Source organism: Helianthus annuus, chromosome 14 (assembly GCF_002127325.2).
Source record: "Helianthus annuus cultivar XRQ/B chromosome 14, HanXRQr2.0-SUNRISE, whole genome shotgun sequence".
NCBI classification, from domain to species: domain Eukaryota; kingdom Viridiplantae; phylum Streptophyta; class Magnoliopsida; order Asterales; family Asteraceae; genus Helianthus; species Helianthus annuus.
Window position 1 is genome coordinate 165,853,789 of NC_035446.2, and position 15,501 is coordinate 165,869,289.

Genomic DNA, 15,501 nt, shown 5'->3' on the forward strand with positions numbered 1-15,501 from the left:
GACTGTGACCCCATATAAACCCAAAATAAACAAACTCAAAAGCCAAATAAACAAGCTAAAGCAACGAAAAACATCAAATCACAAAATATAATTAACAATGCATATAGAAATCTTATAAATTAACATATAAGTATCTCAAATGATGTTTACGATGCATAAGTAAATAGTTAGTAAAATAACCAAGAATACCTCATATGATGCTTACATTTTTTTAACAGCAAAAACTTTTATATATAATATAGAAAAGGGGCGAGTAAGAAGCTAGACCCGAAACAATTACACGATTACATCTCGAACGTTAAAGTCTACCCATCTAGCCCAATCAAGATTACAAAATTTTGACCTGTTACATATAAAAAGAAAAGAGTTTTCTTTTATAATGTCCATCGTTCTCTCGTAGTGAATTTGCCGTTCGTTGAAGGTTTTCTCATTCCTTGCCTTCCAAATCTCACAAGCCGCTACTTGTAAAATAGCTCCTATAGTTTTCTTCCACAACATTTCCTCAGCCTTAGCTAATAACTTTCGAACCGAAGACACTTTATTTGGAAAAGTAATCTTTACCCAAGTGAAAATGGTCCGCCACACACTTTTAGCAAAGAAACAGTCCCAAAGAATGTGCATGACCGATTCTTCCATTAAGCCGCATCTCGAACACATTAGATTATCCACCCCAATCCCTCTATAATTCAGCCCCATCTTAGATGGAATTCGCTGCAAACATGCCCTCCAACAAAAGATATTTATCTTCGGAGTCACCCATTTATTCCACAGCAGCCAAAGAGAGCTATGTTGGTTCGATGAGTCTAAAATCGTTGCCCGTAAAGCTGCCACATTCAGCTCTTCAGTCCTGTTACCAGCCCAAGACCAAATGTCTTCCTTATTGGATAAATTGCAGCATGTCATCGTGTTATTCAGGTCATCCAATTGTTGGGCTTCGGGCCCACTCAACGGGTCCCTGTCCAAAGCCACTGAGAAGGGCTGTCATGATCAACATAAATACACACAAAAGTAAACTTATCTTCTGCGATTTTGAATAGATTTTTGAATCGATCTTTAAGGGGAGTTTTGAATAACCAATTGTCTAACCAAAACCAAATTTGTTGCTCATTTCCAACTATACCCCTTACGAACCGGTTATTAAACGGAAAGGCGTGGAACCCATTTTTCTTGACATGTATGGCACCGATCACTTTAACCCAAAGAGTCGATTTATCCCGCTTGAACTTCCACCACCGTTTAGCAAGAAGGCTTAAATTAACGCTTCTAATGTCCCCAATGCCAAGCCCTCCATGACGTTTTTGACCAACCATTTTTTCCCAAGAACCCATTTAATATTTTTGCCTCCATTCTTACTTTCTCAAACAAAATTTCTTCTAATTTTTTCCAGCAAATTAATAACACTCACTGAGGCTTTGAAAAGGGAGAGATAATAATTAGACAAAGCTCCAAGCACCGCTTTAGCAAGAGTTATCCTTCCTGCCAATGAGAGATTTTTAGCCTTCCATCCGGATAACTTTGAATTAAACTTGTCAACAATAGGTTTCCAAAATTTAGCTCTTTTCATATTGGCACCAACTGGGAGCCCAAGAAACGCAAACGCAAATTTACCGGCTTTGCAATGGATCAAACTATCCATATGAAGAACCTCAACCTCTTCACGGATCCGTAGACACAACTTTTTTGGAGATTGACTCTTAACCCAGAACAAAGGAAAAAACATCTTAAAATTTATGAGTTGGGGTCAGGTGTTGCACCCACCTAATGCATGACATTATCATTATGTTGTCACCCCTATTTCTATATATTGCCCACGTCTTTCTAGGAGCTACAAAAACACACTTAAACCCTTACAGGTCATACTTTTATTTAAAAGTGTAAATTTATTTCATCTACTTAGAACTTAAATAGATGGCGATTAAACGTATTGAAAAGTAACACAATTAGGTTTAAAATGGATTGAATAAAAAAAAATAGTAAATAGTTAGTATTACACGGATTGACTAACTGAAATATTAAATTGTTAGTGATGATGGTATAGCTTTCGTTGATAGACAAAGTGCTAATATCATACCGATACCGTAATAAATCAAACCCACACCCATCAAGTGTCCATCACAACACGCAAGGAATCTCACTGGTTAATAAAGTTAAATTTTATAGTGTGAAACATTAGAATTAAAAAAATAATAAATGTAATCGTGGTACCTTAGACCCAGGGAGACAACTATTTAGTGAATTATGATGGTCTTCTTGATCATCTTCACTGTTTCCAATTAACTCAATCTAGTGCATGGAATCTCCGAGTAATCTCTCTCTTTAGAATCATCAGTGAACTAAGATATTTGATTCTGTTCATTACATATTTATTCCCTAACAGTATCGATACTTAGAATAAAGATATATTTAATATTCAATATATATATATATCTATACTATATAATAAAAGAAACCAATTTTGGGACACATGTCATTCATTTGAGCCATCTATTTTTTAGTTATCTCATCTTTATCTTCTACTTAATTATAGATAATTAATATTAATTAAAAGATAATTATAAAATTAAATTTAAACAATTCGTATAGAAGATAATATAATCTTTTGAAATATTTATTAGATTTTTCCAAATTATTTATCTTGACATTAACAAAAGACGTACACTAAATATAAATTAATATAATGTAAAGAATTAAATGTCATTTTAGTCCCTGTGGTTTGGGCTATTTTGTCAGTTTAGTCCAAAAGTTTTATAATATACAGGGTTTATAAAGATATAATAAGATATAGCTTTTTATTGATTGGTATATAAAATTACATGTGATCAACCCATACAATACATGAGATTCTTAAAAATCTAACTTTTTCATTATTAATATATAAAATAAAATTTACTCAACCCGTACAATACAAAGAGTTCTTAAATATATAAGTTTTTATTATTTAATATATAAAATTACATTTATTCAACCCATGTAATAAATGAGATTTTTAAAGATATATTTTTTTATTATTTGGTATGTAAAATTACATTTATTTAACCTGTGTAATAAACGAGGTTTCAAAAATATATTTTTTTATTATTTGATATATAAATTACAATTATTCAACCCGTATATTACACGGGGTTCTAACCTAGTATATATATATATATATATATATATATATATATATATATATATATATATATATATCAAATCATGTTTGTATCTTACAACAACTTTTTATTCCATTACATTTGTAATCACAAATAGATCTACTCGAGATGCATTGACCACAACAACACCAGCTTCTAGCATCTGGTGATTGAATACAACGGGGAGTACAATCTTTTGGCGGTGAAACCCCAAATGCTCCCACGTAATGGTGTTCATTTCTTTCACCTGTATATTCGAAAATGATAATATTAGTTAGGATGTTAATATAAAAAAAAGTAACATGATAAGATGGTTATACGTAAAGAACTTACACCGATGGCACACAAAGAGCAATAAAAAGCATGTACAAAAGACCATCGTATGTGATTCCATAAGCTTCATGAATATGTGACGACTCTATTTATATGAACAATTGGATATCATCTAATATGTATGTTTACAAATAATTATACGTGTGCATCTACACCAACATGCATATAGTGCTTGTATATATTATTAGATGCAATGCAAACTTATGTTTAAGTATCAAATTTAGGTTATTTTAATTTAACCTCTCATATTCACACATTTATAATAACTGTTTTGATAATAATGCTTTTTAATTGTTGTTCTGATTTTTCTTTTATATTTATATCTACATATAATTTTGCACTTTAGAAAAAAATTTGTTAATGTAATTACAACCATTATTAAAACACGATAAAGAAACTTTCCTAAGTCAAAGCTTGAGTTTTAAGTTTGGGATATGGTCGTAGCAAGAAAAGAAAAAAAATTTGTTAATTTAATTACAACCATTATTAAAACACGATAAAGATACTTCCCTAAGTCAAGGCTTGAGTTTTAAGTTTGGGATATGATGGTAGCAAGAAAAAAAATCAGTGATAAAAAGCATAACAAATTTCAAACAAACTAAAGGTTTGTAAGAATATCCTTCACTCCTTCTACATGTCACAAAGTGTTAAAGTGTGTAACCACTTAAAATGTTTTTTTTTATTTATTTATTTATTTTTTTTATGAACAACTTTTATTTAGAAACCCGCTAGCAAGGGCAACAAAACCACTTACACATCAAAAGATTTCTAGGTATCCCAATCAGCCTAATGACGCATACATCTAATGTCATCTATTAGTTGGTCCAACCTTGCATAAGATGATCCACCTTTCCTTACACTTTTCCTACCCGAATATTTCTTTGTATTTGCATTGTCAATCAACCCGTCCTTCAATTCCATAACATCTCTTACCATTTTCTCGATTATGTTTCTCTCCCATCTCCATTCTACATCTAACCCGATCTTCCATGCTTTACTCACAAACCTACTATTCACTTGTTGATCCAAAGACAACGGACAGCATATTGTTGGCACGTCCTCAACAATCCCTTGAATTATCGAGTCCCATTGACCGCATGTCAAGAACCCACCAATTGCTTTATGGGCCAATACATGCACATTTGAAGCCGAATCAACAATGCAACCCCTCTCCTTCGTGCCTTTAAGGATCTTTGGTGGGACTCGACCCTCTTCAAGTATGGACTCAGCTCGTCTTACCCATAAGAACTTCTTCCCACTATTTACCAAGCCATGCCAAAGCTCGCGGGTTTGAACCCACTCGAGTTGCACTTTATTTTCAATGTTTACATATAGAACAGATTTGGGTTGTTGCAAGTCTAGCCATGTGATGCAATCCTTGTTTTCTTCACGGGAATAGTTCAACAATGGAATCAATCGCTCGGCTTCTTGCCTAACCGCAAGGTGTGTATGAATCGGGCCAATGGGGTAGAGGTTTGGACAAATGGAGTGAATGTGAGAAAGTATGGGCCCATCTAATGCTTTAAAGGTATTAAGTATGAGCCCATGGGCTCGAGAAAGCTCTCTAATTTGTTTCTTAAGATGCTTCATGGTACAATGAGTCCACTCACTTGATTGGCACATGCTTGCAAGATCACCGCTGGTGAGAATCCCGTTCAAACCGGGAACACGTCTTATAACCGAATCTGCATAAGAGTAAAAAACACAATCAAATTTTTATGAAGTTTTAAACAAATAATAATGGAGAAAAATACGAAAATAGCCAAAGGCCAGGGTTGACTTACGAAAATAGCCACCTCATGCGTCCTTGGAGTGGCGTATCACGGATTCAAATGCGCGGGATGCGTCTTTGGAGCGAAACCCAATAGAAAATGGACACGTGGCGGCAGACTCCTCCAAGGGGTCAGACAGACTCCTCCAAGGGTTCAGACTGACTCATCCAATGAGTCAGGCAGACTCCTACGAGTGTGAGATCCAAGGCGTCAGGCCTGACCCCTTGGAAGAGTCTGCACCCCTTGGAGGAGTCTGCCGCCACGTGTCCATTTTCTATTGGGTTTCGCTCCAAAGACGCATCCCAAGACTTCCAGACGCATCCCACGCATTTGAATCCGTGATGCGCCACTCCAATGACGCATGAGGTGGCTATTTTCGTAATTCAACCCTGGTCTTGACTATTTTCGTAATTTTCTCTAATAATATCAGGTGTCCCGAATCCACGTAACATACCACTCGTTGAATTAGAAACTTCAACGGCTTTGGTTGGGTTAGGAAGATTGGAAAGAACCCAAAGGGAACAAGGACTTAAAGACAAAGCAGAAATAACAGGAACTTGAAGCTCATTAGCAACGTCGTAAACAAAGGTCATGTACCCGTCCGAAATAATACAACTCACTGGTCCACACTCATCAGAAACCAACTTTCCAGAAGTAAACAGGCCTTTGAAAACCGGTTTGGTAAAGGTCTCCATAGAGTCTAACAACTCTGTGGCATTAAATTGTGGATGATCTGTTGGCAGCCCATCGGAGATGGTGTGGAGACGGATGCTTGGAAGATGATTTGAATGAGATTCAGTTGATGGGGAGATTGGGTATGTGTGTAAACGAGAATCGATGCAGACGTAGTGGAAGAGGAGGCTTTTGGTATAGGGAGTAAGGAGAAAGGTGACGTCGAGACCAGAAAGGCAGAGGAGCTCTGCTATATCAAACATGGTGTTTATCGGACATTGAACGGGTGAAGGGAAGACGAGGACGTGAGGGGGCAAGGAGATGGTCAGATCGTCATCCATTTTTGTAAAAGGAAAAAAACTAGTAACTCTGTATATAAGTTGCAATGTTAAGGTTGATGTAATGTAACTGTGACTGACTTCTTATTAGTTGTCTTTGGAATTTTATGTTCTGGAATTTAACTAAAATAATTTAAAAATTATTTACTTTTTTATGGAACTCTCTTAAGTCTTCCATAAGACTTTTTTAAATAAGCAAATCATTATAATATAGTATGTTTGATTCGGAGTATCAACTCTACCGGGTCAATGTGTTGAAAACTGTATTTTTTTAGTTTCTATATCACATGATTTGATACGATTTAAAGAAAATAATTAAAAGAAATATACCCAGAACGAAGACTGAGACATAAATATATTTAATGTTTAGGAGTGGACATATATTCTTGATTTATTTGGGTTTTGGATTATTTACTTTGTATGATTAATCTACAGTCGAACTGTGACAGACACCGTGGACTTATTGTTTGTTAAAAATCCTGTAAGTTGAACTTGCCATTGTATAGTTGATACATGTCATGGTTGTGGCATAGAACGCGGTACTCTATTAGAGTCCTTGTAATGACTTGAAAAGATCATTAGACGGTCAACACATGATCCGATCGTAATATACTTCAAAATTTTATTCGGCTTTTTTGGCTCATCCATATATGATAATGTGGAAAATTAGAGCTTGCATGTTTAAGCCTGAGTTCTATGCATAGGACTTGATTTTTAAGTCATTTGCAACAAGGACAAAATAATGAATACTACTAATTTAAATAAAAATTGAGTTTTCTTAGATGTTTTTATATCCTCAATTAAACAATTCAAATTTCTATAAGAAGTCCCGTCCTTAGCAACCGATCTTCATGCTAGTTTCATCGTTCGATTAACTGGTCTACTAAACTTGTCCTTCTTTGTATCCATCAAATCCTTGATGATTGTTTCAACAACCGCCCTATCACAAACATCTTTCATGTCAAACCCTAACTTCCATACTTCTCCGACTAACCTACTATTAACTTGTTGGTCGCCATAGTAAGGCCAACATATCACTGGCACCGCAGCCACTATGCTTTCTAGTGTCGAATTCCATCACTATGAGTTAAAAACACACCAATTGCCGGGTGAACAACAACCTCCTCTTGTGGAGCCCAACTTACCATATACCATCTCTTCATCGTACCTTCTAGTAACTCAGTCGGAATGTTTTGACCATCTCCTGCCACAGAATTCGGCCTAATGACCCACAAAAAGTTTTTCCTAGAATTCACAAGCCCATACCAAAGCTCAATGAGCTCCTCTCTACTCAACACGGTCATGCTTCCGAAACTAACATAAATGACGACTTTTGCACAAAAGTCGTCATTTGATGATCGAAGTGATGATATCATTTGGGCTTCTAATCTAGATTTTAAGTGAGTGTGATGTGGCCCGATTGCATATAGATTTGGAATGTGCTTGCGAATTTAAGCTAAGGCTGATTCTTCCAAGTCTTCGAAGATGTTGAATGAGCCCGTTTGCTCTATGAGTCTCTTGTGTCTCAGATGTGACAACTTGGAAACCCCGGTCCGATAGATCATTAGCACGACAAAAACTAGGTAGGTCACGAAATCGTAGGTACTTTTCCATCCCAGTCAGGGCCGGCTCAACCCATTCGGGGGCCTAAAGCGAAATAAAAGTTTGGGGCCTTTTCCGAATTTCATTATTATAATTTTTTTATAATTAAATTTTTTTCTTGTAAATCATATTTTTTTTTGCTATGGATAGAATGTCTTAAAAAACAACTCTTTTGACCTGACCCCAATCTCCTAGTCTCTATTATGTATGTGTAGGAGAGTTGTATTATCCCTTTCAAAAGAGGGTCTTCTTCAATTGACAAGAAGGCTAAAAGCTTAATCTTATTCTTAATTATCTTTTGGTGCAATTTTTTTTTGTTTCCAACCTATAAATGAAGGCTGCAGACTGAATGAAACCTTATATATAACATAAACAAAAAATTATATAATTCTGCATTACAATAATAACCTCATGTCAAATATGGCGTATAATTTATTTTCAATTGAAAGAAAGACATTCTTCCATGTAAGCATTATATAGTTTATATATCAGATTTCGATACTACACCAAATTACACATATATTGCACCCAGAATAATATTTTCAGGTTTCAAGTCCATGTGCATTATATTACATATGCCATTAGCATGAAGATCCAAAACAACAGAAACAATCTGAAGTATAGAAACGTACCAAGTTATCAATGATTTTAGGACAAAAAACTTCAATCAAGTCATCAATAAATTAAGCCAAAAACGATTACCTTCAACAACTGGCTTTTAGTCTCAGACTTCAGAACCGATGAACAACGATGTTTTCTGCTTCTAGTTATCGGTGATTTATCTTCCACAAAATTGCAACATGTATAAACAATTGACGCTTTAGATTCCGATGCATTTTTTCCTTTCTATTGTTGTCAGTTTCTGACCTAATATAACAGGCCTAACACAGAAATTGGAGGCACTAGAAGGGTGGAGGCCCAAAGCAATTGCTTTAGTTGGCTCCCCCTTGGGCCGGCCTTGACAGGGCCGTTTCAATGTTTTTGGAGGCCCTAAGCGAACTACAAAGTCAGGGGCTTATTATTGGTATAAATGAATTGCGATTGAGATTTGAGATATTGAATAACCAGAGCGATGTTTTTTCCTAATATCGACCCTAATTTCGCTCAATCCGCAATCAATTTCACATTGCTTACTCAAAAGACGCCAGCGAGGGTTGATGTGTTGCGTGCGTGGACAGTGGCAAAAAAACAAATCTAATATATGAAAAAAAAAATTGGAGGCTCTTGTTTTTTGGTGGCCCTAGGCCTTAGCCTAGGTTGATAAGCCTTACGGGCCGGCCCTGACTGATTATGTACTTAGGGTGAGCGGGGCACAATCGGTAACCCCTTGCGGGGACCGTTGTTGCCGCTCGGTGGTGGTGCCGCCATCCAGGCGGTGACAGAATTCGGGGGCCCAAATCGGTGGGGAGTCACCGAAGAAAGGAAGGAGAGAGGGAACTGATGGATCAATGAAAAATTTTCTTTTTTTTTTTTTTTTGAATAAAAAAACAATTCCCCTAAGAGTGGTGCACCCCGTACGTTTTTGAACTAGAGGGAAGTTATAGAGGGGAAATGACATAGCAACGTATGATTGGGTTAAAAAAAGTTTTCCCTCACCTAATTAGGAGGTGCCCCCTTCACCCTTATGTTTATACCAAAACTCGTGACAAAATCAATGACCACTTTCCAGTGACATATAATATGATTAAGTCAACAAATCATTCAAAGACAGATTTTTCTTTTGTAATTAAAAACTGGTTATTGTGTCTACATAACTACTTAGCGCCAATTTGTTCGTTCACATATTTAGGTCGTGAGTAGCTCGGCTCGTTTGCACCTTTAGTTTTGTTAGTGTTTCGACTTAGTTATTTTTTTATGATAATAGTTTATGTTTCGGATAAAATTTGACGAGTTAACATGCTGCAACGCATGTGTATGGTTCAGCGTTTTACGTCTATTTTTTGTTCAGTTTAAAGGTCTCGTAGCAACGCGGGGCATCCTATGTATATTAAAAACAAATGTTGGTATGAATTGCATATTAAAAAATAAATACATGGTTGCGTTTATTTACATTATTTGAATTTTTCCTTGATACCTGTCATCCAATGACCTTAAGAAAATAAGTACATGGTTGTGTTTATTTATATAATTGTTTTTTGCGACACTGATACATTTTGTTAAAAAGTAGTTGTATTCGAAATAGAGTATTGTTTCGGTATCATGAGCTATACAAGTTCCAATACCATACCGATCGATGCCATAATAAACCGAACCGATCATGAATCCAATCGAACAACGACACTAGTTTTGGTGTTATCGAAACCAATCATTTTTGTGATTTTCGATTGATATATAAGTCGATATCTTTTTAGGTTTTACTTTGTTATTAGCTATAACGAATATCAATACCATAACAAATCGTAACAAACCGGTAATAACCGAATTCAAACGCATCATGTAGAGATATCCAATAGTTATATTTGTTTTTTTTTTCAAAGTTGATAACTATTTGAAAAGAAAAAAGTAGATTAATTTATTGAAAAGAAATCAAGAATACACCGGACACTTCTAGTTACGAGGCTTTATTATTATTTATTTATATAAGAAAAAGTGCCCTTGTCTATTCCTCTCTAGAATCCAGATAGATATAGAAGCATTTAGAACTCGCCACCACAAATCTTCCTCCTATAAATAACTCACTTCATCTCCATACCCTCACACATCCAAAACACCATATATATTATAACAAGTTTCAGCCATGTCGATCATTCCAAGCTTCTTTACCGGTAGCAGAAGCAACATATTCGACCCATTCTCCAGCGAAATCTGGGACCCCTTCCAGGGCTTCTCCAGTGTCTTAAGCAACCTCCCTGAATCATCTCGTGAAACAACAGCCATAGCCAATACCAGAATCGACTGGAAGGAGACACCAGAGGCTCACGTGTTCAAGGCAGACTTGCCTGGGCTGAAGAAGGAGGAGGTGAAGGTGGAGGTTGAAGAAGGGAGAGTGTTGCAGATAAGCGGAGAGAGGAGCAGAGAAAATGAAGAGAAGAATGATAAGTGGCATAGGGTGGAGAGGAGCTCTGGGAAGTTTTTGAGGCGGTTTAGGTTGCCGGAGAATGCGAAAATGGATCAGGTGAAGGCGGCGATGGAGAACGGTGTGCTGACGGTCACCGTGCCAAAAGAAGAGGAGAAGAAGCCGGAAGTGAAGGCTATTGATATCTCCGGCTAAGGTTGTTGCGGTGGTCTTTGTATAATGTGATGAAAGTATCCACTTATTTTATGTTGTGTTTATGTTTTTTGTATGGTTATTTGTTTGCTATATGGTTTGAGTGAATAAAAGCTTCTGTTACATATAGATGTTGATTGGGGTGTTCAGAATTCGTTTCGAATTCGAAAAATTTGAAATTCGTTTAAATTTGATTTGATTATCAAGAATTCGTTTTGATTAAAATAATTCGAATTCGATTCAATTCGACTCAAGTAAATCGAACACGAATTTATAATTTTAAATTCGATTCGATTCGAAATTCGAATAAAAATTATACTTTTTTTATTTATTATTTTTATATATAATGCATATATAACTTTTATTAGGCTATACTATAAATTATTTTCATTTTTTTTCCAATTACTAAAATTTGCCATTACCAAACCTACTACATGACCCATAACTAAAACCTAAGTAACAAATTTATCAATATATTTATAACCCTATAAAATTAGCTTGTAATCTAGAGTGGTTATTCCCGACTTCTCGTTTTAAATTTTAGACTTATGGTACTTTATTTGAAACTTTTTAATGTGATATCGTGCTTTATGGCTGCTTTAAAATTTATGTTTCATTTTCATAGTTTTTTAAATGTTTTTAAAGAGTGAATTAAATCGAATTTATTCGAATTCGATTCGAATTCGAATTTTTAATCAAATACGAATCGAATATGAATTGGGTTTTTTAATCGAATACGAATTTGAATTGAATTCGGTAAGTTTTAATCGAATTCGAATCGAATACGAATTCAAGGGAAAATAAAAATTATTCGAATAATTCGATTCGAATAATTCGAAAATTCGATATTTGATTCGATGAACACCCAATATCCCGTATACATAAATTGGTTGCCCAGTAACGATCCTTACTTGTAATTAGGTTTAAAAGAATCATTAGTTTTATTTAAAGTATTAATAAGACGAATCTACAAAAAAGATTACTTGTATCGTAATTATTATTTGTGCTTAAAGTTTATACAAAGATAGTTACTTCCAGAATATCTCCCAAACAGCCCTTTATGTCTTCCTTTGTAGTTTGACCGTTAGGGGTAGGGGTGGTCATCACTCATTAATCACTCACAACACCCAATCAAGTTTTGCCATGTCATCAACCATTTTTCCTTTACTCACAACCATTTTTAGTGGCAATGGTCATCACTCACAACACCCAACAATAAACCCACACACCCCTTCACATGTTCCATCACTCAAACCTTTGTCACTATAACTTTCCGAAAATATAAAACTTTATATTTAAATATTGAAGCGTTAAATAAACAAGCACAAACTAACTAGGAATAGATAACCCAGTTAGATAGGGGTCTAGTGATACCAAACAAATGGATGAAAACTCCTAAATTATAAATAAAACAATAAATGAGGGACCTAAGTTGTAAAGTTAGAAACTTGAACGCTTAAAATCAAAATAACGCTCACCAAACACACACTTAGGTGTGTCTGGTCGAACAAGAACCCAGGGGCGACATCAGGCTCCCCACCAAATCCTAGTTCTTGTCAAAATTCATCAAATTGAGAGTTCAAATCAGTTCCAAATCAATTGTCAAGCACGAATTAGTGATCACCTTGTTGAGGGGATCATAAGGTATGCAAAATCTTGATGTGTTGATTCATCTTAAGTTCTAGGTTAATTGTGAAAATCGAAATTGAGCTTCATTATGTGTAGTATATATGAAATTGGAAGTGATATGATGTCTAGGGATAAACCCTAGATGGTTTCTTGTTAAAATCTTGCATGATACGTGTAGGGTTCATAATCACCATTGTAGGTGATTAATGGGTTTTGTAGGAACTTGATAAACACTAGGATTATGATTCTTGTTCTAGTGTAATCCGAGTTTATGAAGTATTGATGTTTAAACATGTGTAAATTTGCTTAATTGATGTTGATTTAGATGACAATAACAAGTCATGAAACTTGGTTCTAATTATGTAAAATTTTGACCCGCTAGGTGTTTGTTAAAATGCCTAAGTGAGGATTAAAATGTTAAAAATCGGATAAAAACGCATGCTTGGATTTTGTAGCGAATTATGCGTTTTAGATTTCGGAAAGGGTTCTAAATTAGTTGAGAATTGAACTCTTTAGGCAAAGAACCCGGGACATCAAGCGGTCAAGCTAGTGGCGATACGCGTTTGAAATGATTGCTCTAAAGGTATGTAACTTATGGTTTCGTTACATCATGTTTAATTATTTTTTTAGCTTGTTATATTGAAATTTGGTAAAAGAAGAGACCCGTTAAGTCACGGAAGTGAGGAAGCTCACTAGACAAACAAAACAGGTCAAAACAGTTGTTAAAACAGAGTTTGGCATGTCTTTGAAATGGTGGTCTCCATTCGACATCCAAACGGGTCGAAACAAAGTCGAGTTGTAAATTTCGAAGTGAATGACCATCACTGGTTGTTTGGTTATAAATTAAGCGTAAGCCGTGGAGCGGACACGCTAAACTTGTTGTAAAATGATCCCTTGTTATGGGGGATTAAAGTTCGGAAATTATGCTTATCAAATGGGTAACAAGAGCATGTTTAGATCCTTGAAAACAAGCATGATAATTACTGCGTAAGTGACCCTCGTGAGGGGAGCAAAACGCCATAGTGGGTAAACCGGGATTGGGTAAAATGGCCAAAGACATGAGATGACAATAGAACAAGTTGTTGAACTTGTAAACAAACGGGTCAAATAAATAAAGAACTGAATTATAGGACAACTGTTCTTAAACTGAAATTTTATGTGAATTGTGTTGATAAACGAGTCCGTAATTAAATTACGGACGCGTAGGAAAAAGAATCAACTAAATCGAACACCCGAGTCAAAAGTTATGATAGTTTAAAGTTTTAGATGTGAAAATGGTGATGCTGGGCTGATATACAGCTAACGAACCTTCTGTCCAAAACGTGGCTTCGCGCCACGCCACGGCGAAACACCATCACCGTCGCGCGACGCGACGGCCGTGGCTGGCCGCGACAGATGGTGCCAACTCGGTCGCGGGGCGCGACCGCCCAATCCACTGAAATGTTTGTTTCTCATTTTTAACCATGGAACTTGTTCATACTTGATTCTAAGGTGTCAAAACTAATCTTTCAAGTGGTTTTGACCGTAGGTGATGATGGACTTAATCCGGATGGCGATCAAGCACAATTTCAAGAACCGAACACGATCTTTTAAAGCTTCCGCGATTACTTAATTATGTTAAAACAATGTCTATGTAGTTAACACTTAAATACTTGTTTTAGGGTTGTTAAACTAGTAATACTTATCTAAAATGTTAACTCGATGAAAACTTTCTTTAACCTTGATATGTAAATCAAAGTTTTGGTTTACGAATGCTTAGTTTCTGATAAAATTATTATAAAAACGAGTGGAGTGTCACAGTCACGTTGGTTATACTTAGCTTACGAGTGATTAAAACGCATTTAAACGAGTTCCCAAGACAAAACGAGTCGAGAAAACAATTTTTTGATGAAACGTGTCCCCGTCGCGTCGCGCCACGGCCTGGGGCCCTCCCCGTCGCGCGGCGCCACGGCCTGATTTGATAAGCAAGTTGCAGCTGGTTGCTGCAGATTCCCAGCACAATCCGGTTTTACGGAAACGAGCATAACTCTCTCGTTTTTGATCCGTTTTGCACGATTCTTTTTCCTACGCGTTCGTAATTTAATTCTCTATCACATGAAGTTAACATCCAACATCCGGATTTTCAAAATTTTAGACTTTTAAGCTTTCGACTCGTTACCCTTTTTACAAGTTTTAACCTGTTCATGCTTTTATCAAAGTAACTTGTTTATTTGACTTCAATTTCTTATAAACCTCATAATTCTTAACATTTGTCTATTATATAAGATTCCAATCACGGGTTTCTTACAACATCCCAACCCATTTCCACTTAAATGTTATTTTAACCCCTTAAGGGTATTTACGCACTTTTAAGGAATTTGACTCGCAAAGATCATACTTTTTGCTTTCATACATGACCAAAGTAATCATTTAATCTAATGGCTTGTTTCTAAACACCCTTTTAAAGTCGTTTGCCTGATATACCTATCAAGGGCATTTTTGTCAACTTCGTTCCATCCTTTACAACAAAGGACTTCATTGCACATTCAACCAACCCTATCACTTGACTACAACTCTAAACGCACATACCTTGCTCGGATCAAAGCTAAGATCCGTTTAATACTTCATCCACCAAAATTGTTAGATGATAACAACGAGATCCTTTCGCTATCAATCTGTGAATTCATTATACTTGACAAAACCATTCATTAGTCGATAATGCCAAATGGTGACATCTCCACCATTTGACCCGTTAGTTCCAAATGTCCAATTTACCCTTTTTAAACATCAGCTTTAATTTCTTATCATACCCAATTACCCACATATTCCGACCCGTA

The 15,501-nt window shown here is 35.8% G+C and overlaps 3 protein-coding genes and 1 pseudogene across 3 annotated transcripts; 1 reads left to right on the top strand and 3 right to left on the bottom strand.

The window, feature by feature from the left end:
• Window positions 1-276: 276 nt before the first annotated feature.
• On the bottom strand, window positions 277-1,720 carry LOC118486602. Its single transcript, XM_035983159.1, has 2 exons — window positions 1,406-1,720; window positions 277-978 (listed from the first exon to the last, which is right to left on the bottom strand). The coding sequence occupies exons 1-2, from the start codon at window positions 1,718-1,720 to the stop codon at window positions 277-279; spliced, it is 1,017 nt and encodes a 338-aa protein (XP_035839052.1).
• Window positions 1,721-4,111: 2,391 nt separating this feature from the next.
• On the bottom strand, window positions 4,112-6,233 carry LOC110904836 (7-deoxyloganetic acid glucosyltransferase). Its single transcript, XM_022150705.2, has 2 exons — window positions 5,691-6,233; window positions 4,112-5,149 (listed from the first exon to the last, which is right to left on the bottom strand). Exons 1-2 carry the CDS (start codon window positions 6,169-6,171, stop codon window positions 4,251-4,253), a joined length of 1,380 nt encoding a protein of 459 aa, XP_022006397.2. The 5' UTR covers window positions 6,172-6,233; the 3' UTR covers window positions 4,112-4,250.
• Window positions 6,234-6,960: 727 nt separating this feature from the next.
• Window positions 6,961-9,216, bottom strand: LOC118486603 (annotated as a pseudogene).
• Window positions 9,217-10,455: 1,239 nt separating this feature from the next.
• LOC110904834 (17.8 kDa class I heat shock protein-like) lies at window positions 10,456-11,191 on the top strand. The gene has a single exon (XM_022150704.2). The coding sequence runs from the start codon at window positions 10,586-10,588 to the stop codon at window positions 11,057-11,059; it is 474 nt and encodes a 157-aa protein (XP_022006396.1). The 5' UTR covers window positions 10,456-10,585; the 3' UTR covers window positions 11,060-11,191.
• The last annotated feature ends 4,310 nt before the right edge of the window (window positions 11,192-15,501 follow it).

Excerpts from the sequence above, each read along its gene's own strand:
- LOC118486602 (XM_035983159.1), bottom strand. The coding sequence starts at position 1,720 with ATGTTTTTTCCTTTGTTCTGGGTTAAGAGTCAATCTCCAAAAAAGTTG. Across the intron at positions 979-1,405 it reads TCTCCCTTTTCAAAGCCTCA|CCCTTCTCAGTGGCTTTGGA; the intron begins GTGAGTGTTATT and ends TGATCATGACAG.
- LOC110904836 (XM_022150705.2), bottom strand. The coding sequence starts at position 6,171 with ATGTTTGATATAGCAGAGCTCCTCTGCCTTTCTGGTCTCGACGTCACC. Across the intron at positions 5,150-5,690 it reads AGTTTCTAATTCAACGAGTG|ATTCGGTTATAAGACGTGTT; the intron begins GTATGTTACGTG and ends ACTCTTATGCAG.
- LOC110904834 (XM_022150704.2), top strand. The coding sequence starts at position 10,586 with ATGTCGATCATTCCAAGCTTCTTTACCGGTAGCAGAAGCAACATATTC.